Below are 22,278 nucleotides of genomic sequence, written 5' to 3' on the forward strand. Positions count from 1 at the left end.
CCACGGGCTGAGCTCACGGGGTCTCCTCTGCCACACTCAGAGGGGATCCACTGACTCATTGATATTCATGGAGCTTCTCCATGAATTTCAATTTAGGAAAGCGTTCTGCTGCTTAAAAAAAGCCATGAGTGACCCCTAGAGAGGTTCTTTCCAGGCAAGGCCATGCCTCCCGAGCTAAGGCCCAGCGCTCGGTTCTGCTGTCTGGAGTTTGCAAGAACAGCTGGTCATCAGGATTGGAATCGCCTGAAGAATGTCCTTGAGAAATGGGGTCTGGGGGGTCAAATCTTGGAGCTTTAATGAGCTTTTCCTTCTTCCTGTTGTTTTGAATGGCAGGTTTCATTAGGAAATGGAGCTCTGTAGCTCTAGTCTTCTACCCAGACATGCTGTTGAAGTAGATGCTTCTAGCCGTGAGCAGGGAAAGAAAGGTGGGCCCTCTGAGAGGAGTGGGACCCTCCAGTACTCTCCTCTCTACACAAGAGGAAGACCTCTCTGAACAGGGTCTGATAAAAGGCCTTGGGACAGGATGGGGTTCTGGTGATGCAGGACCCACAATGGTGGTTACAGGTGGCCTGCAGCCCCATTGTGTTCTTCTTGCCCATCCAGGCCCTGCACCTCCTTCCTTCTCCATTGACATCACCCATCTTCCCACGTGGACACCTCTCCAGCTGGTTTTGAAATGACAAGTAGGTTCCCTCCTCTTCTTCCTTCCTGATATCTTCTGATCAAAAAGCTCACAAGCCCTTGCTGTGCTGGAATCTTTACTGCTAACAACAGAGGGGAAAGGACAGAGTCATCACAATGACATAAATGAGGAAGTGGTGCTGTTCTTTCTGCTCTGAGCTGAGCTATTGATGGGGCTCCCTGGAGAGTCTCCTGGCAGGAGCTTCCACCTTCCCTAACCTCCCCTCTTACACAGTCCTCAATGGTCACTCCTGTTTCTCACCTGTTCTCCCACCCTTGTTTTCCCAATGCTTATATTTTAAGTCTCACTTCCTTTGAGAAGCTACATCTGTCATCTGATTTACATGTTTTTTCTCCTGTAGTTTCCCATAGCAATGAGTAATAATACTCATGCCTTGTGGTAACTGTCACCATGCAGATCTGTCTGTAAGACCAGAGAGTGTGCTTCTGTGGGGAAGGGACACTTTGTACCCTCTCCTCCCTCGTGGAGAGTTTGCACTCCTACCTCTATTGTTTCTGTGCTGTGCTCAGGGCAGGCATTACAAATCAACCACAGCACTCTTTTTTTGATGATCCCAAACCTGGCACTTCACAATCCTTCTCAGCTCAGCACTTCAGGATCCAAACAATCATAACCCCTGTAAGAGGCATCCACTGTGCTATCTTGTCTTCCATGTTGCCAAGGAGATGTGTGTCCTGGTTCTTACCTTACACTCATCAATTGTTGGACTGACAGCAAGAGCATGAAAAACAGTGAAGGTATCTCAAGGAAATGTGCCTATTGTCATCAAGGGGAGAGGAGGAACTTGGGAACAACAGGAAGGGCTTAAGTGTAACAAAGAAAGCCAAGGTTGAAAGTACTTTCATCTGGTTGAAGCCACATGCAGATGTCCAGCTCTAAGTCCTAGGTGGTGGCTGATTCTATGCATGGGTTCCTGGTATCCTTCCAGAATGAAGCCTGGAGACTAGGTGTAAACAGCTCGTGGCAAGGAAGCCAAGGGGTCATCTCCTAGCCTCCACATCTCAGCTGAAAGGCAGGACATGGCTCACTCAGGCCAGGAGAGCAGAGGCAAGTCCTGCAAAGCCATATGCTTCTAAGCAGGACTTATCAACCAGCAAGAGAGTTTTGATAAAAAATAAACGACAGGAAATCTTCTTGGTAGATTGTGGGGGTAAAACCAGAGTGTGGTGATAAAGAAAGACTGGGGGGTCCTAAAGTGATACCTCCATAAGTGAGGGATTGTGGGAAAGGTTGAAGGAGGTTGGGGGCAGGTTTGGTGGATTTGCCAAGCTCCAAGGGTCAGACAATGTGAATGCCAAGGGCAAGAAATCACAGCCTTGAATGGTTGGAGGTGGTTCAGTGTGAGATCATGTGTTTCTCAGCTCCTGGCTTGTGGAATTAGTGTGAGAGGCAGAAGATGATGGCTAAAGCTAATATAAGCCCATGGAATCAATGGATATCTCTCACATTTTATCTCCAATCATGTCTGCACTAATGCCATCCTCATTTCTCTAAGGCCAGGGGCCAACAAGAGGCTTCCCTGTCAGGACAAATCATCCCAACAGATGCCTTCCCCCGTGGCACTATGTTCTGTATTTGCTCAGCAGCCCATATCCTGTTCTGCCCCGAACCTTGCAGTAGACGTCCCACAAATTCATTCACAGTCTCCAAGATGAAAATCAAGCCTATATACAGGGAGCGCTTGAGAGACGTAGAGGTTTACCTAGAAGTTAGTTGGAAATTGCATCACTAATGTCAGTGCTTTTGCAGTTGGGAAATAGCCAGACTCTTCATTCACCAATCAATCGAACACACCAACATTGTTCCCACAGACTAGTCATGGATTGTTAGACAAGTCTCTTACTTCCTGTATCTTTATGGCAGAGTAGAAATATAGTACCCTGGAAGACACGCCCCCTTTTAGCTAGAAACCTATAAATATCAAGGCATTTTTATTCAAATTGAGAAGAACCCAACGAAATGGGGATCTCCACAGTCATCCTTGAAATATGTCTTCTATTGGGTCCAGTTCTATCTACAGGTATTATATCTAATTATTATATTTGTTAATTTCATTGCTGTAAATACACATCATGGTAAATTATAACTGTTACTTGGTGCTAGATTTTCAAAATCTAGGGGATCTCCAAAATATATTGGAGAGGGACAATGCTTTACTGATCATTTTAATTGTAAGTATGTTTTGTTTTGTTTTTGGCTGAGAAATGCAATGGTTATACTTAGAAAAAGTCACTTGTTATGTCAATGCCTTCAGTGAGTCAGTCAACGTCGGAAATGAGTGATTGGGATTAGAAAAATTCCTGAAATTAATGAAAAGTGTGTATTATCAAGAGATCCTAAAGCTTTGTCATCATTGATTAAGCCTGCAGTTTGTGTACTAATAAAAACAAGCAGAGAATATTGCCCTGGAGGTACTAATAACATGACTTCTTTCTGCAGGTGTGTCTGGCTTGATAATTAACATGTACTGAGCAAAATCAGATGAAGTATCTGAGCACAGATGAGACAATTAAGACTTCAAGTTTCTGTCTGTCTCTGCTTTAGATCAATGCTTTGAAGCTAATTATTCAAGCACACCTTTGTGCTCTTAGAGTGTCAAGTGATGAAATGGACAGGGATGAGCCCTGAGAAAAAGAGTGAGGCCTGGAATCTCAATGTCATGTCACCAAGCTGCTAAGTGAACAGAATGATTGGACAGTCTGTGTAGTATCTCTCTCTCTCTCTCTCTCTCTCTTTCTGTGTCTCTGTCTCTGTGTCTCTCTCTCGGACAAAGAACACACTGACAGGTGACACCCACCTTCCTTTCTTGTCAGGAAGACCTCAGGGAATACTGACTCTGGACAATCTGGGGGCTGGAGATTGTGTCTCCATCAGAATATTTGAAAATGGAAGGCAGTGTTCTTAGCTCCAGCTTTTATCAGTACAAAGTGAATCCTCAGACTTGCACTGCCTCTGAAATGTGACAGGGGATCCATGTCAGCCCCTAAAGGACACAGAGGGGCTTAAGGCATCCTCTACGCAGGGCTTGAGGGAACTTGTGGTTTTACATGATGTTATGTGTGCGTGAGAACACACACACACGCACGCGTGCCTGCATTTGCATTTTAGACTTAAGAATTAACCCACTAAAGATGCTTGCTCTCCACCTGGTACTCTGCGAGACAGGGTACCTATCTCCCCTTGGCTAAATCTGCTACCATCCCCCAACGTAGGTATCCACATTGCAGATGAGGAAACTGAGGCTCAGAGGGGTTCTGTGTCTTGTCCAAGTATAGCCACTGTGTAGGGCCTGGCCAGGACGTGAACCTGGAGCAGGGCTGCTGGCATTCAGGGAGCGCCTTTGGCCCAGTAATCCCTGCTGCTTCTTGCAGAGAGCTGAGGAGCCCTAGAGCCCTGTAGGGGAGCTTTGTGCTGGGGGAACCCAGGCAGCACACACTCTTCTCAGGTCCAGGCTTTGCACAAAATATTGAGAAAAAGTCAGTGAACTCAGTTTTGTGCTGGGCTGGAGGGGCCGTGGAACTCCTATGGCTCCTAGCAATGTATGTGATTCTGCCATTCATCAGCTCTGGAGCCTCTGCAAGCCTCAGTTTATTCACTGGTAAAATGGGGCTGTGTTCCAACTTCACAGGGTTTTGTAGACATTAGGTCACCCATGCGAGGTACCTGGAAGGTGCCTTGGCCCTGTCCACTGTTACTCTTCTAGGCCTTTTCCTAAGATAACTTCCAAAATGCAAGGTGGTATCTGAGATTGGATCCTAAAAAAAGGAAATATGGGTAAAATCCAAATAAAGCCCAGAGTTTAGTTACTAGGAATGCACAGTGTCGGTTTGGTAATCGTGACAAACAGACCTCGGTCACATGAGATGTTAGCATGAGGGCAAACTGGGTGAGAGTATATGGGAACACTGCATTTTCTGTAACTTTTCTATAGCTATAAAATTATTCCGAAATAATTTTTTAATAGCAACTTTCTTTGGTCCCATTTCTTCATGGTCAATGCTTTGCAAAATAAGGAAGTAATAACTGCTTACAGGCTAATTCCTAGCAAAGCGTTAATGCTTATACTTCCCCCTTTCACAATTTATCAGGGGGCTTGGCAATGATTAATGTCCTAAAAAGGAGGAAATAGAATGGAGGGACTTTTAGGCACTGTGAGTTGTCCTTATGTGAGTGACATTGGGCCTTGGGAGGCACATCTGTTATCACTTAAATTTGCCTAAATTTGTAATTACTTCCTCACCAGCTATCTCTGCTGTAACTCATCTTTACTGCACTAAATCCCCCCCGGCCTTATGTCACTCAGTCCAGTGTGGGTGCAGAATATTCTAGAAAGAAGATAAAGTCCAAGGCCATGCCCCGGGTCAAGTCCAAGAGCATCGCATCCTGGCACCCGGTAAACTGAGGTCCTGCCTGGCCGTCCTCTCTAACCTCTGTCTCTCCACAGCCTGCTCAACAATCCCCACCTGGGTTTCAGTTCCCACTTGTTCCCTGCTGTTTTCCACCCAGTGTTTCTTTGTTCTGCCTGTTTTCTGGGATACCTGCAGCAGGATGTCTCATAGCACAAAGCAACCTGTCCTGCCCGCCTCATGCGATGTGTCAATCTAATTCTCCCACAGCACGTTAACTCTTACATCGGATCATCTATAGGTTTTTCTAGAGATCCTGCTATGCTGGGAGTCCCTGGAGGGAAGGGACCATGTGTTGCTCACTTAGTACCATACCATGCAACACCCAGAGCCTCACAGAAGCTCCGGCTGACCATAATGGAAGGGCAGGAGAGAGGGTGTGTGTGCCCTGAGCCATCTGCTCTGTGCCTGTGCCAGGTCCTGAGAAGTATTTCTCTTCCCTGTGTATACTTTATGGGGAGCCAGACACCGAATCAGGAGCAATACTGACCACGGCCTCTCTATTACTAAATATTATTATATCAGAATGTTTTGCTTTCTGACAAGCTGAAATGGAATGTCAGTGTTTTCACTTGAATTTTGGGAAGCAGTGGAGCTGAGCTGTGAGCACCCTTGCTCTGGGGTCAGTGCTCTAGGCTTCTGGCTTCACATTCACTATGTCACAGCTGTGTGACCTTTGAGACATTGTGTTTCATTCCTAATCCTTGTGTTTCTCTTGTATAAAATAGATTGTGTAAGACTTCTACCATAAAGGATATTGTGATGATAAAACGAGATACTACAGGTAGAGCACTTAGCTTGATGCTGGGAAGGTCATAAAGATATGACCATTCCTCTCCTCCCTACCTCTCCCTCTGCCCTTCTTCTCGTTCTCTCCTCTTCTTCCCTCTCTGCTTTAACCTTAGATTCACATTTTCCTTATCTTCTTTTTCTTTTTCATCCTTATTCTTTTCCTTTAGCCTGCAACCCCAATTTCTTCCCAAACTTAAAGGATCTGACTCCTACATTCGCTGCCCCTCATCTCGTGACTTCAGCCTCAAGCCACAGCTTTTAATGCATAGTTAGTGTGGAAAGTGTAGGAACTAGAGAAAAGCACAGAGAAAAGGTAAAAATGCCCATCCACCTATCACCTGAAATTGCTTTTATTAAAATATATATTTGTTTCAAATTATGTGTGTATGTTAGTGATATACAGATTTTCTCTAGTTTATATTCTGAATATTTTAACATGCACTCATGATTTTTGGTGATTGAAGTTTTTTCAGGTTTTCTTCCATCCCCCCACTTTTTTTTTTTTTTTAATTTCAGCTTTATTAAGGTATGATTGACCAAGAAATTTACAGGATATTTAAAGAGTACCTTGGGGAGATTTGATATGCATATGCATTGTGAAAAGATTCTCCCCTAGCTAGTTAATGAGTATATCCATCATCTCACATATTTATGTTTTATTTTGGTGACAGCATTTAAGTCCTACTCTATTAGCAAATTCCAATTGTACAATACATAGTGTTATTAACGATTTTATATTAGATCCAGAGAACTTATCCATGGTATAACTGAAAGTTTGCACCGTTTTACCAAACTCTCCCTATATCTTCCACCCCCTTTCAAGTTCTTTCTGTAATTACAACAGATAATACTGTGAAGGTCATGTTTCTTCCTGCATCTTTGTCCACATTAAGTAAATTATGGTTTCCTTTAGCCAGATTCTTAGAAGTGGAATTACTGAGTCAAAAGATTGATCGTTTTAAAACATTGATAAATTATTTTGTAGCAACGTACCAATTTTTTTCTCTAATCAGTAAAAAAACAAGAGTGGCAATTTGCTACACCTTCACTGACCTGAATATTACTATTCAAAATATTGGCTGAATTGTAGGTGAAAAATGGTGTCCGGTTATTTTAATTTGCATGTCTTTGCTTAGAGTGAAGGTGAAGCGTTTTAAGCCATTTTTGTTCCTTTTTCTTAATTGCCTGTTTATACCCTTCATCCATTTTGTTTTTGTGAAAGTTAGTATCATCTTTGTTGATTTATATTAACTCTTTAATTTGGATGTTAATACTTCATTCATTACATAGATGACAAATATTTTACCAGTTTCTCATTTCCCTTTTAATTAAAAAAATTTTTATTATTTATTCATTGGGTACATTGGGTCTTCGTTGCTGCACATGGGCTTTCTCTAGTTCTGGCAAGTGGGTGCTACTCTTCTTTTTGATGCGCAGGCTTCTCATTGCAATGACTTCTCTTCTTGTGGAGAACAGGCTCTAGTGAACAGGCTCAAGGTGTGGCGCGTAGAAGGGTGCAATTTGTTGGCGAGGGCTGCAGGCACTGAGCTCTGACTTCCCCATGTGTTGTTCCCAAGGTTGGTGAAGATGCACAACTTGGGTGGCTTGGGGGGGGGGGGAGCATGCTGGGGGTTGTAGTTTAGGCAGAGCTAGAGAAGGGGGAGAGGTAAGAGAGGGGAGAGAGCGAGAGAGAGGGAGTGCTGGGGCTCCTGCGCTGAGAGGGCCCAGGTTAAGCCCTGTGGGTCTTGGAAAGAGAACAAAGCAGAGAGTTGAGAACAAGAAAGATCTCAAGGGAGAGAGTAAAAATCAGAAGTCTCCAGCCAAGCAGTCTGGGGAGACCTGCAGTTTATGTTGAATTTCCCGGGTTTCAGCACCATCTAATCTCTTAACAAGGTTTAGCCCCTCTCTGTCCCTGTCATAAAATTCTCCAATGTTCCCTTCTTTCCCCTCTTCCTGTAGCTGTTTCTTGTATTGAAGTGCAGATATGGAAATACAGACAGGAGTCTGTGATGAATTCATAGTCCTGGAGCTCCTTTGTCTCCTGCCTCAGGAAATGTAAGCAGGGGGCAGGTAATAAATGTCAGGCAAGAAGCTCTTCTTCTCTGCCTCTTGAAATGTAAACTAGAGGCCAGTTGTAAATGCCTATCCTGGAGCCAAAATATCTCCTACCTCACACTGATGAGGTGGGGTCCCCAGTAGGGGTGAGCAGGCAAAGGTGGCTCCCTGGTGGGGCTGGGACGCTGTCTCTGGGGATACCCTGATGCAGGGGCTCAAGCCCATCCCAGTGGTCACTGCCAATGCAGGCTGTGGGCTTCCCCTCTCCCCACTGCCTCCCAAGCCTGGCTTCAGCGACTGAACTGCTGGTGTTGTGGGCATCCGTCAGTGAAAGTACCTAGCTCAACACACAGCCAAGGGTTCTGGAACACAGCCAGTGGTGGGGAAATGATGACCAGTCTTCAGTCAATCCCCTTGACAGAAAACATCACTTAAAACTCAGATGCCTATCCCTGGGAGAACTCTGAACTCACTCAGACCTCAGGACCTCTTCCTTCAAGAGAGACAGGAGAATGACATTTCCTGTCTCCTACCAGGGACCGAATCAGGTTTGGCCCTGATTCAGGTGAATGGAGGTGACAGGTGTCGGGGCCGGGTACCGAGGTTCCTGGGGCACCGTGTGTGACGACAGCTAGGACATCACAGATGCCAACTTGGTCTGCAGGCAGCTGGGCTGTGGCTGGGCCGCGTCGGCCCCAGGAAGTGCCAAGTTCAGTCAGGGCTTAGGGCCGATTGTCCTGGACAACATGGGCTTCTCAGGGCACGGGAACTACCTTTGGAGCTGCCCCCATGATGGCTGGAATTTCAAGTGCGGACACGACGAGGGAGCCAGTGTCATCTGCTCAGGTTGGTCTCACATAAGCAGGATTCCCTCTCTGGGGTGGTTTTCTCCAGAAAAGGACGGTTCTTTGCAGTGGACTCCTCTCTCAGTGAGTTTCCTCGATAGGTGGGCTCTCTCTCTGACGACATCAGCAACAGTGTTGGCTCCTGAGTTTCACAGGTCCATTGCAGCCCCTTCTTTTCTGGACCCCTGGTGTGACAAGGGTGATTACTAGCTGTCACCTCAGGTTCCCCCAAGACCTTTTTTATTGTGGGACTGATATCTGAGTTTCATCCTTCCAATTCAGCTCTTCTGGTCAACTCCCAGGTCACCCTCCTCAGGCCACTCAGCACAGGGGCCCGGCACTGAGCATCTCTCTCCTAGTGACCTGATGGGTTTATTGCAGCACAGCCTGGGTGGTGAGGCTGATCATATTTCGTCTTTCTTGCAGCGGCACAGGTCAATTCTAGTGCCCCAGGTGAGTCACTATGGCCCAACCCAGCAAGACTGCTCTCTGGAACTCCACTCTTTCAGCTTTCTCGAAGGACACGTCAAAGAGGTGTCTTTTTCTATGGCGTGATTTCTCTGTGAGGAGTCTGGAATCTGTTTCAGTGACCTGCTGAGTCCCCAGGACCAGGGCTGTCACTCATCTCAGGCTGGAGGGCTTCTCTGGTCTCCTGTCACCTCCTGCTGCCAATGCTCAATCAGAAATGTTGTAGGGGAAAAGGGTTGGTCCTCTGGTTGTTTACGATGAAAATAATTACCTGTCATTCCATGAAGAACTGTGACTGTGTTAGAAACATGGCCAGGTAACACTCCTATGAAGGTTTGTCTGTTATAGAAATTCTTCACGTTGAAAGCAACCCCCCAAATGCTGTTTATGACATAGTGAAAATAGCTGGTGCTAAATGTTGGGAAGTGCTATATTCTCCAATGCTTTTGGGCATTCACACTGTAAATTGGAATGGTCAAGGCTCTGAGAAGTCCTGGAGTGAGGAAAAGGATTGCTTTTCTCCATCAAATTGATGACCATGGCATTAAAACATTATCCTGCAATATCCTAAAATCACTTCATTTTCTTTCTAGATTCGTGGACCCCATCAACTGCAACCACTCTGGGTAAGTATCACATTTTCTTCCTGACACAGAGGGCATGGATTTCTTCTCCCCAGGCTTGGCTGCTGGTCCCCAGGCTGCAGTCACGGGGCTCGCTTTCCAAAGAGTCTGCCTCTCCTGTTTTCCTGGCAGGTGGCATCCCCTGCAGCTGAGGTCCCCACCCCAGGAGGGCGGGGCCTCTCTCTAGGCTCCTCTTTGTCCTTTAGTAGCCTGGCCAGCATAAGATTCATATCTCTGGACAGTCCCTGAGTGAGCCTGGCCCCCTGTATAGGTCCCTGCCCCTCCCCTTGGACACTAGACCCTGGTCAGTGCAGGCTGGATGGAGCCTGCTTCATCGCTGAGCTCCTGTGTAACCAGCAGAAGCTCCTGACGGCCTGTCCTGAGCAGCTGCTGATCCCCTGCCCCGCCCCCACTCTCCATGCCCCCCTCCCCTCCTCACCACCTGGCTTCCTGAGGCAGCAGCAGCTTCAGGCTGCCCTCCCCTCTGATCCATTCTCTGCAGTGCAGCTAGGGGCCTCTTCACCAAATGCCAAGGTCAGTCCCAGGCTCAGGGACTGATTCCCCAGGGCGCTGTGGTCGCAGACCCTCAGTGCACAGAACAGCCTCATGGGCTCTAGAAAATTCCCTCCCGTTGTCTGGTTAGTCCCCGCCATCCCTTCTGCCCCTGCTCCATCCACATCGAGGTTCCCCAAATGTGCCAGGGACTCTCACACCTAGGGCCCCTTGCACACGCTGTTCCCTCTGCCTGGAGCAGCCTTTCTCCCTGATTATCTGCCCTGCTTTCCCTGCTCAGTCTGGGTCAGGAGCCAAAGCTCCAGGCTTCCACCACCTTCTGGGCTTTGCTCCATCTCAGTCCCAGCCCCGACCCTGGGAGTCGTTCTTTTCTATCCTCTCCTCTGGGCTGTGTGCTCCCTGAGGACGAGGCCTGTATCCAGCATCTCACTGTGAACCCAGGGTTGGCACATTTCTAGCACAGGGCCAGCAAGCACTCAACAGCTGTGTCAAGGGCGCCAGGAAACTGATCATTAGGTTTTCTCTTTGTCAACAGGTCCTGTTTACAACCCCACCGGTTCAGGCTGTAAGTTCCGAGTTCCCTGACAAGTCCCCTTTGCCTCCTCCTCAGTGACAGAGACACTGGGGAGGGATGAGGAGAATGATGAGGAGATGGCTTGCCCAAGTACCATCTCTGTGGAGGGGCACCGCCCTGACCTGCAGTGGATAGTTCGGGTCTGGCACCTCCTGGTGGATTTCTGTCTTGGAAATTGTGAAAAACCTTCCCCCAGGTGACTGTGCAGCATGCTCTGCAGGTCATCAGTGTTTCCATTTTGTCCCAACAGCCAATTATTCCTGTGGAGGTGTCCTGTCCCAATCTTCAGGGAGAATTTCCAGCCCATTGTACCCTGGGATGTATCCGAACAACGCCAAGTGCGTGTGGGACATTGAAGTTCCAAACAACTACCGCGTGACTGTGGTCTTCACAGATGTCCAGTAAGCGTGTGTGTGGGGGACCTCGCAGACACTTTAGAAGGGGGTACATGGCTCCTAGACCTTCACGGGAGATGTTTGCCCCATTGACGTTTTTTCTTGTGGGTCCCAGTTTTGACTGGGCAAAGCGGTGGCACCAGCATCAGAGCCCTGCTTTCTAGTTGCACTATGTGACGAATTTGCTGTGTGACCACAGGAGGTCACTTAACTCTACTGAGCCTCAATAGAGGAGAATAGAATACCTGCCTTCCTCCTCTCGCTGGTTACTGGGAAAGTCACAGAGAGAAATATATGAAACTACTTGGACAATGTATCCAATGGGCAGGATTATTGTTAGAAGTCATAAGAGTAATAATTATTATTATAGTAAAAATAATAATAACAATAATATTTGTTAGGAGTAAATAACACAAAGAATCCCCTTAACAACTATGCCAGCTTTTCTGAACCCTTTTCTCTCTACTCCCTCCTTTTTTTGGGTGAGTTTCGGGCAGAGGAGGAGAAATTCCTGCTGCGGAGGTTAGGTTACCCGTTCCTCATCCAATGAAGAGAGGGAATCCTTGTTCTAAGTGGAGGAGACGTCACCAGAAACACAGTGATACATGACTGGTTCAAGGAGGGGGGCGACCACGCGCAGCACCCGTAGGTTCTAGAGTCCTGGGAAGGGGGTACCATAGTTTCTTCTCTAATAGCCACCACCAGAGAGAGTAGTTTTCTCTCTTGATTTCTGGTTGCAGTGGCCTTGGGAGTCTCTGACTTGGAAATGTATGTGGGGTTTGCGCAAAAGACAATATTATTTTAATCTCTTCATCACTACAATCCATTCTGGATTTGGGGACGGTAGGAAATCCTGTGGGGGAAGGTGGGCCATGGCTGGTCCTGAGCCGGCACGTTGATAACGGTGACCACCATCTGCGACAGTCTGGGAAGCACTTCTCTGTATGTTCCATCGCTTGAGCCTCGTGGCAGCTTTCTCCAGTGTAGGTGTGGGGGGGAGATTTCACCTTGGTAAATAGGAAACCTGAGCTGCAGAGAGGTTATCTGACTTGCTCAGTTTTTTTTTGTTCAGTTATTTGTTTCCATCACTATGAATTCATGGGATTTAAAAAATTCTGTGGGAAACTGGGGTCTTTTTGACCAAAGAAAAAGTCTATGGCAGGATGTGATCCTTTCTCATGTGATACAAAGGGCTGTCAGGAGAGGGGCTGTAGATCTCATATGCGTGACCCCAAAAAGAAGGACTAGGACCATGTGTGGAGGTCATGGGAAGATGAATCTCCGCCCAGTTTAAGAAAGTCTAACAAACTGGGGTTTACCAGTGGGTAGAGGGATTGGGGGAGCGGCAGTACAGGGTTGGGAATTAAGAGGTACAAACTATTATGTATAAAATAAGCTACAGGGATGTATTGTACAACACAGCAAGTATAGCCAGTATTTTATAATAACTAGAAATGGAGTGTAATCTTTAAACACTGTGAATCACTATATCGTACACCTGTAACTTGTATAATATTGTTCATCAAGTATACTTCAATAATAGAGAAAATCTATCATTTTCAATTATTAATTATGTGAGAGTTTCTGGCTTAGAGGTGTGACCCCTTTCATGGAGATCTGACCCCCTGCATCAAAACCTGGTTAAAAGTGAAGCCAGAACTGTGTGTTGTGTCTCTGCAGGCTTGAAGGTGGCTGTAACTACGATTATATCGAAGTGTTCGACGGCCCCTACAACGGATCCCGTCTGCTCAGCCAAGTCTGTGATGGGTCAAGTGGCTCCTTCACCTCGTCATCCAACTCTTTGTCCATTCGCTTTGTTAGTGATGGCAGCATGGCGAAGAGAGGGTTCGAGGCTGAATACTACTCCAGTCTTTACATTGGGATGACAAGTAAGTTCCCGTTCATCCAGGGTGGGGCACCTGTGAACGCCTTCTGCTGCTCAGCCATCCCTTGCCTGTGAAATGAGAGCTGCGTCGTTGGGTCACCAAGGCCTGATCTGGTGCTGAAAGGGGCCAAGAACTGTTCGTCTTGGGATTCTCGATGGTCAGAGATGGTGGATGAGTGGCAAGTTGGCCTTTCTGTGATCAGCAGAGATGAAGTAGAAGGGCCAAATGATGCTCTCAGCAGATAGGGAGATGTCAGTGCCAAGGGCATAGGGGACCACCTGGCTTGAGGCCTTGTGACCTTCCCAGAGTGTGGGACACTGTGACCTTTCCTGAGACCTAGTATGTTTGGCAGCTACCTGAAGATGGTCTGAGCTGGTCACTCAGCCACGTCCAGCAGAGGTTGATGGCCACGGTTTGAGCTGTTAAATGGACTGATGTACAGATTGGCCAGGGGCTGGGAAAGATGATGACGGGGCTTTCTTTGCGGTCAGGGTACTGACCTGCCCCTTAGCTACAGGACCTGGGTTTAGGTCCATAGCTAAGGATGTTGGTTCCCGAAATCTCCACAATTTAAGCCATGTGTTACTTTACTATATGGATAAGTGGTTTCAGAGGAATCCTAGTTCCTGTGCCCTCATAGGGGGTCTCATGAGAGTGAAACTGAACTTGAGACAGTTGACACCCGGGGTGGTGGCGAGCCGTGTCTGCAGGCAGACCATCTGCCAGCCATCTCTATGTCTTTACATGGGCTTGTGAGGCGCTGACTGACCACAGTGTTTGCCCTCGGCCCCCAGAGCTGCTTTGCCGGCAGGATCACATGCAAGCCAGCGTGAGCACGGGCTACCTCCAATCCCTGGGCCACTCTGCCAGGGACCTTGTCATTCCCAGCTCGAACGGGAGCTACCAGTGTCAGCCCCAGATCACATCAAGCCACGTGACCTTCACAATTCCTTACTCCGGCTGTGGCACCATCGAGCAGGTAAGCCTGGAACTTCCCCCTCTGCCTCCTGCTGAGCCAGCTTTCTTAGTGAGGTGCGCTGTGCTTGTTGAATTCTGGGGACCCAGAAAACATGATTACGGTAGAACCAGAACGTAATCGGGGTGAAGATATAAACCCATTCCTTGATGCCATGACACGGCTGCAGCCACATCCAAATAGAAGGAAGGGAAGTCAGCAGGGAGTTTTTCCCACGGTGGGCGGCAGAGAGGGTGCCTGGCAGGCGGCTATCACGTGGGCAAGAGCAACAGCAGCTCCCGGGACAGCTCCACGTTTTGAAGGGCCTGGAGCTCATACAGGTTGGGGTGGGTGACAGACGTGGGAGCCTCCTGCATGGGAGGAATGCAAGTATCTTACTTTTAGGAATCTCACAACAACACAGGGCTGTGCCGGTGCACTGCTGAGCCCCGGAGGAACCTGTGCCTGGGGTGGGGGTGGCGGCTGGGGAGTGGTTGAAGCTTAAGCTTCGTGAGCTTCGCAATATATGGGCCTCTGCAGCTACCGTTTGTTGAGCTATCACCACCTGGGGTGACCAACTGTCTTGGTTGACCTAGGACTTGACAGACTTTAGCACGGAGAAGTCTCGTGTCCTGGGAAACTCCGTTATCCTGCCACCCTGCAAGAGGCAGACCCTGAGGTTAGTGTGTGTCAGACTCCCCACGTCCCCACCAAGATGACACACGTCTCCCCTCATTGTCTGCATACCTGAGAAATAGGGAGGCTGGGCTTCCAGGGGTCAAGCAGGTGCCCTAAGGCTCCTTAGGCAGGAAGTGGTAGGGCTGACGCCAGACTCTGAGAATCTCAAAAATGTGGGTCTGAGTGGAAGCAGCCAGGTGCGCAAGATTCCCCACCCCGTGATGCCATTGCTATGACATCTGTGCAGAGGGCAAGCAGACCTGGTGGGAGGGGACTGCCTGCAACGGGGCGGGATGGAGCTGTGCGCATTAACGAGAATGTTGGGTCTCTTACTGTCAACCCCACCAATGGTACACTTAGAGTGGGTGCATTTAATTTTATGTAAATTCAGTTTAAACTCTGCACTCTAAGCCCTGAATTTTGGGCTGACACCTAAGTAATCACTTCAAGATTTTGTCTGTCAGAGAACAGACACAGGGCAAATACTTTTAGTAGGGTTAGAACCACAGTAAATATACAGCATGAGATGCTCAAATACCTACAATGTGTGTGACACAGATGATCAGAGGGTTTGTCAGTCACCAAAGACATACTGTGCATTTGCCACGTGCCAGGCTAGGTGCTACGAGGATGCTGCTCTCCATCTGGCAAGGACACAGGGAACAGTGAGAGAGGGCGAGGACACTCGCTCAGCTAACCAGATGCTCCTGCCTGGGACCGAGGGTCTGCTGTCGCCATTGTGCCCCCCAGCTCCTGTTGGACAGTCCCTACAGACACCAGATCTCCTTCTGAGAGGAGCTGACTGGGTCAGGGAGGCGTACATGCAGAGAAGGGTACAGATGAGTCACGCCTTCCAACGTTCTAGTCCAGGGATCCCCAACCCCTGGGCCGTAGATGCTACCAGTCTACTGCCTGTTAGGAACCTGGCTGCACAGCAGGAGGTGAGAGGCACATGAAGGAGGCTTTATCTCTATCTACAGCCCCTCCCCATCCCTCCCCATCACTCACGTTACAGCCTGAACCATCCACAGCCCCGTCCCCAGGGTCTGTGGAAAATTGTCTTCCACGAAACTAGTCCCTGGTGCCAAAAAGGGTGGAGACCGCTGTTCTAGTCGACCTGGCTTTTACATTTTGCCCGGTCAACCAGTCGTGTGGGATTCTGGTTTGTCGTGAGTTTAGTCAGTGGGAATCAGTCCGCCGAAGGTGACCACCCCTTCCGGTTCCAAATGTGCAGCCTGGAGCCTCTTGACATCTGACCATCCCACCCGTGTTCCTTCATCTCCAATCGGAGCTGCCAAAGCCCGGGGCCAGCCCTGCTCTTCTAACCTGGCTGGCTGTGGGCAGCGCAGTCTACATTTTCATTCCTCCGCTTATTGAAATGTCTGCATCCTCTAGCAAACCCGCCTCCAGAGTAGGTCAGTGTGTCATTCAGCTTTGCAACTGCCAGTGACCCTGGTGTGGAGGCCAAGCCTGTATAAGCAGATTACTGAGGGCTAGCAGGCGTGCCAGGCACTGAACTAAGAGCTCCACGAGACTTTCAAAGTTCTCCAGACAGCTTCTACTCCCATTTAATCCCGAGGACACAGAGGCTTACAGAGGAGAAGCCACGTGCCCAAGGCCTGGTGATCATGGACCGCAGGGGCAGGATGCAAAGGCAGGGTGGTGGGATCCGCAGCTGGGACTTCCTGCGCCCCCCTAGCTGCCCCGTTAACGGGAGTCCCAGGAGCGTGGGCTCGCGCGTCTGCACAGGCGAGGTCTCCGCACCGCAGGAGTGGGCGGCCCGGCGGGAGAGGCCGGCCTGCAGGGCACAGCCGCCAGCGCGCCTGCTGGACTCCCGCCCCACCTGGGGGCCCCCCCGCACACCGCGCACACGTCTGAGCACGAATTTCCATCTAAAGTCAGAACGGCTTTCGATGATCAAGACAGGAGCGTGCACGCCACGTGCATCGTCTGGCGTGCGCTCAGGATCTCGCTGGAGCGTGGGAAGCACAGACACGCGTGGGTGCGAGAGCACGTGCACGGGCCCCGTGACCCCGCGGGGTGTGTCCCTGCAGGACGACCGCGGCGGCAACGTGTGCGTGCTTTGCTGAGCTGACCCCGGCGCTCCAATAGAAACCCCCCAGCTTTTCTGTTTGTCTGTTTGTTTTAGAGAAAATGGAAAGGCAGAAAGTACAGCGTGCTTCCCAGGAAGGCGCGGGAGGCCCAGAGCCCCTTCCAGGTCTCGCGCAGCCCCGAGCCCAGCGTGCGGGCTCTGCCGCCCCCTGCAGGCCGCAACCGCCTCCTGCGGGGAGAGAGGGGACCTGAGGTCAGAGAGGAGGCAGGGCGCCCTGGTGGCAGAGCCACTTTAAGTCACTTGCAAAACTTTTCCCTTTTCACCTGTCTTTCTGGAAGGCGCACACCAAGAGCTGAGTTCTGAAACTCCAGACGTAAAGGGAAAGCCTCCTCTACACATGCTGTTCTAAAGAATAATCATATTTAGGGTGTAGAGGTGCTGGCTTCAGAAGGGTACTTGTCTAATCTCCCAAATGGCCAGGAACGAACTTTTGCTCCTGAGAGCGTATATGACTGAATGCGACTCAGTGACAAACTTTCTTTCTTTCTTTCTTTCTTTTTTTTTAAACAGTGAGGTTGTCTTCCATCTTAGGGCTTCTTACATTTAGGGCACTACAGTGTTGTTTTTTGCCCGTTCTTGCACAGGTGCCCATGGCTCCTGGAATGTTGTACCAGGCAAGGACAGGTTTGCTTGTGACCATCACAGGATTGGGGAGGGAAAGAGCCACCCCCCCAGCCCCAGTCACCACCTGGGGATGCCACTCTTGTGCTCACCTCACCTGCGGCCAGCTGATCATGACCATAGGGGTCTTTCCAGGGGCACGTGCTCACCTGTGTCCTCTTGGCCATTTGGGCTGGCTGCTCCCAGCTCCATTCATCTTGCATCACAGTGCTTTTGCTGGGCTTCTGTTCCCTGGACCTTTCCTGCATTTCATGGATCTTAACTGATGCTACTGATGCCATCATTAACCAAGCCCTGGGAAAAGAGAGATGCTTAGACATCACTCTTTCCTTGAGATGCTCACAGACCACCAGGTGCGAGACTCTTCTCCCTGGAAAGGTCACTCTTACAAGATGGTAGGCACATCAAACAGCATGAGAGACCAACATTCTTATGAATTTGCTGCTTCGTGAAAGGCACAGTAGGAAATGGTCCTAAGGTTTGGGGAGTGGAGAAGGAAAGCATGACAGGAAGTGCTGCAGGGTTGCCATGGCACCCACTCCAGCACAACCCACCACCTCATTGTCCATATGAGTCTCTGGGGAACTTCCTGCCCCAGAGGTCAGGGACCTGCCGCAGCTATAACTCTGGATCTCTGTTGCTTCGGGGTCTGGCAGCTTCAGACACCAAGCTGCAATAGCTACTGACCCATCCCAACAGCACTGTGAATAAGAATCCCACCAGCCCCTCCCACATGACTGCCTTCCCTTATTTCTCCCAGCAAGATTGAGAATGAAATAAAACAATCCAGAAAGGCCCTGAGCCATGCAGACCAAACTCAGCCTAATCATACAGCAGGGGTAGGAGTCCTCCAGACACACCCACCTTTCCATGAGCAGCAGCTCCCGGGAGGCACCAACACACTGTGGTCCCCATCATGTGGCAGAGGAAAGGGGATGTGTGAAAGGAGGGAGTCTTGCTGGTGAAGCATAACCATCCCAGGTAACGGTAGCCATGGTGACAGGCGTGTGCCATCTCTGTGTGGTTCTCGAGGGTGTTTAAATCTTGTGGCATCACTTCCATCTCATTCTAACCCACACCATCAACGAGATCCCCTCAGTAGGTGACATTTGCCTGACTCTGCTCTCCTGCCTGCCTCTCTCAGGTGGATAATGACACCATCATCTACTCCAACTTCCTCAAAGCAGCTGTTTCAACTGGCATCATCAAGAGGAAGAAGGACGTCCACATTCATGTCAGCTGCAAAATGCTCCAGGAAACCTGGGTTAACGTGATGTACATTGCTAAAGACATCCCTCGAGGTCAAGAACATAAAATACGGCAATTTTGACATGAACATTTCCTTTTTTACCTCCTCTTCATTCTTGCACCCCGTGACCAGCAGCCCATACTACGTGGACCTGAACCAGGATTTGTACCTTCAGGCTGAAATCCTCCATCCTAACACCTCCCTGGCCTTATTTGTGGACACGTGTGTGGCTTCACCGAATCCCAGTGACTTTACATCTTTGACTTATGATCTCATCCGGGGAGGGTAAGGAGTGTCTTCATGGGGTGGGCTTCAGCCTTTCCCTGATACCTCCCGCACAACCAGCCCAGAGCTCAGGGAAGCCAGATTGGGCTCCAGTAGCTCAAGCTTAACCAGCCAGGCTGTCATCTTTGGGCGTCTGGGGAACTGAGTGGCCATCGAGCTGGTTAGATATAAAGCAAAATTAGACCAAGTGACTCAACACCAGGCACGCTTGAATCTTAAAAAGTCGTGCTTGTAGTGGGAAAACATTGATTTTGAAGCAGACAGAGGTTGAGATGCCTGCTTTGCCCCACACTAGCTGCATCACTCTGGACAGGCACTCGCTCCTCTTGGAGCCAGTTTCTCCAGCCATCAAATGCGCATAGTGAAGCCCATGTCCCAGCCTGTGGGGAGGATTAAACAAGGAGTAGATGGGGCGCTGGACAAAGAGCGTGCCTGGCAGGTGGTCCACAAGGAATGTTGTGAAGGCAGCAGGAGGTCCCCTGCCCTCCACCCTCTGAGGAGGCTGCCCAGCCCATGGGGTGGGTGGCGTGGGGAGTGCAGTGCCTTTTGGAGAGCTGACAGCAGCTCCTCTCCTCTTCCAGGTGTGTGAAGGACGAAACCTACCAGTCCTATGACCAGCCCTCACCCCACATGGTCCGCTTCAAGTTCAGTTCCTTCCACTTCCTGAGTCTCCCCTCCGTGTACCTGTACTGCAAGATGGTCGTGTGCAGGGTGAACAATGCCTCCTCCCGCTGCCGCAGAGGCTGTGTTGTGAGGGCCAAGAGGGAAGTGGGCTCCTACCAGGGGAAGATGAATTTCGTCCTGGGACGCATGCAGCTGTAGGTCCCGCTTAGTGAGGATAGGAGCCTGGGGAGGTGGCCATGTTCCCATCCTGCTATATGCCAGGGCCCGGGCCTGTGAACCATGGGCACTGGGGATGCTCCTGTGGGTGTCCTGTGTCCCCTCGAACAGGCCACCTGTGCTACCCTGGGTGATCTGGAGTTGAACTAGACCTGATTCTCACCTTCTTCCAAGGGCTCTGGTCAATGGAGAATGTATATGATATGTAGGGTTTGGTCACGACAGTTCTAACCTGGGACCCAGAACACCTGATACCTTTATCCACTGGCTTCTGAATACCCAACCTCACACTCCTCATCTGTAAAAGAAAAACATTACTATTTACCTCTTAGGACTGTTGAGAGGGTTACATAAAATACTGCTAGTTACACCGCTTTGTCCCTGCTTGTTACAAGTCACAGTGGTTTTGTTAGTATCGTTCATGTCACCGATGTTAACATTAATGATCACGTTATTACTTATGATGGAGATGACAGACTGTGGCCCTGGGGCCGTGAAATCAGGATCTGGGCAGGGCAGTGTAGATGCAGGCGGGACTGGTTTATTCTCACGGCTCCCAGGGGTTGACCCTGGAGAAGCCACTTCATTTTCCTCATCTAAACAGGGAGCAGAACCCCCGCCATGCTGCTCTATTGTGGGCGTGGATGAGAAAATGTTTGCAAAGGGATTCCCAGGATGTCTGGTCTAGGCCGGGCCAGGTCAACAAATGTGGTGGCATTGGTGCCAGGGGCAGGTGTGGGCCAGCACTAGTTGTCACAAAGCCTCCCGCAGGCACGGGACTCTACCCCACAGGCCCTTCCCATGTCTGGCTACTTCCAGGCATTTTCCGCACGTGTTCAACATTCCAGGCATCTTTGGAAGGCTTATTATGTCCTCTGGGACGTAGAAGTAAGCAGATGAAAACCCTTGCCCTGAGGGCTTCCATTCCAGTGGGCGGGGATGCAGTGCAGTCATAAGTCACCTGCATGGTACCCACCTGGGAGCTGGAGCTACAGAGAGAAGGAAGACAGCACAGGGGAAGAGACACAGGGGGTCAGTGGGGACCTTGCTCATGTCTTTCCTTTTCCTTCTCCTCCCACTGACACTGCAGTAACTTAAGGTCTGTGTCCCTCTTGCTGCGATCTTTGCACCAATTTCCCAGATGGGCTCAAATGCCGCAACTCACTCCCCTCCCATCCCCTGGGAGCCTTCAGCCAGCTATGTTATCCCAAAGCCCAGCTCTGACTTCCTGTTCACAGACCTTCTTTGCTTCTGTTGGCTGACAAGACAGTGTGAAATCTGCCAGGGCTGACACCCAGCTGCCCTTTGGGGTCTGACCTCAGTTTCCCAAAAGGCATGCCTCTCAGCCGTCTTTGCCAGCCCACCAAGCAGTTCTGATGGCCACCACCCTGCCCTGCGACCCCTACCCTTGCTTCTCTCCCCTCTCCTTCCCTGCTGGACCCATCCTGATCCCAACTCTCCTCTCCTTGTCAGACCGGGCGGTGGTTGACGTGCAGGAAGAGGCCATCCCCCAGGGGAGCTACCACAGTACCACCATCCTTGCTGGGGTCTTCCTGGTCGTGGTCTTGGCCGTAGCAGCCTTCACACTGTGGGGGGGCACCCGTGCTGCCCACGGCCAGCCTCCGAGCACTAGGATGTGAAGCAGGAGAACACATGCGGTGCTCAGAGATAGGCCCCCTGCTCTGGAGCCCAAGTGAGGGAGGAAGAAACCAGTGTCCACAGCGTGGCGCCCAGGGCACCCAACTTGATTTAAGTCTGGCCCAGGTGCACGGCGGGGGGTGGGTGGAGGTGTAGGTGAGAAAGATGGGAGCAGCCTTCCCCAGAAACACAGGCTGGGCACTGGGACAAAATGTCAGGCTCCAGGTGCCAGAACCCAAAATCCCGCGTGCAGCTGAGAGCCACACACGGGGAGCAGCAGTGCTTTTTCCAGCTGGAGTTTCTTTTCTGACCTTTTATGAACCAGCTTCTTAGGCCTGTAGTGTATATCTTAGCCCTTGCTTATTATAGACAAGCTGAATAAAGAACTTTTTTTCAAAGCAAGGGTCAGTTTGGTCCCTGTTTCCAGTGCCGCACCTGAGCACTGATGCCTTCATGTTAGGTGGACAGGTAGCGTGGGCTCCCACAAGGAATGAGAAAGGCCAGGGGCCGTGCCCTGTCGTGCCCTGAGGCTGAAGAGAGGGTGGGGTGAGCAGTAGACAAACGGGGCTGAGACAGCTTCACAGCATCCTCCCCGCACAGTCCCTGGGGTTTTTCACGGGCAAGGTGGCTGCGATGGAC

The 22,278-nt window shown here is 50.0% G+C and overlaps 1 protein-coding gene across 1 annotated transcript; it reads left to right on the top strand.

Annotated features, from left to right (window-relative positions):
- Nucleotides 1-2,662: 2,662 nt before the first annotated feature.
- LOC130853765 (deleted in malignant brain tumors 1 protein-like) lies at nt 2,663-21,993 on the top strand. Its single transcript, XM_057736080.1, is given in 10 exon segments — nt 2,663-2,723; nt 9,863-9,895; nt 10,941-10,970; nt 11,230-11,380; nt 13,055-13,263; nt 14,055-14,239; nt 18,772-18,918; nt 18,920-19,161; nt 19,743-20,009; nt 21,473-21,993. Coding segments are annotated over 10 exon segments (1,494 nt in total). The 3' UTR covers nt 21,642-21,993.
- Nucleotides 21,994-22,278: the final 285 nt, after the last annotated feature.

The sequence above is a fragment of the Hippopotamus amphibius genome, chromosome 5 (genome assembly GCF_030028045.1).
Source record: "Hippopotamus amphibius kiboko isolate mHipAmp2 chromosome 5, mHipAmp2.hap2, whole genome shotgun sequence".
Taxonomy (NCBI): domain Eukaryota; kingdom Metazoa; phylum Chordata; class Mammalia; order Artiodactyla; family Hippopotamidae; genus Hippopotamus; species Hippopotamus amphibius.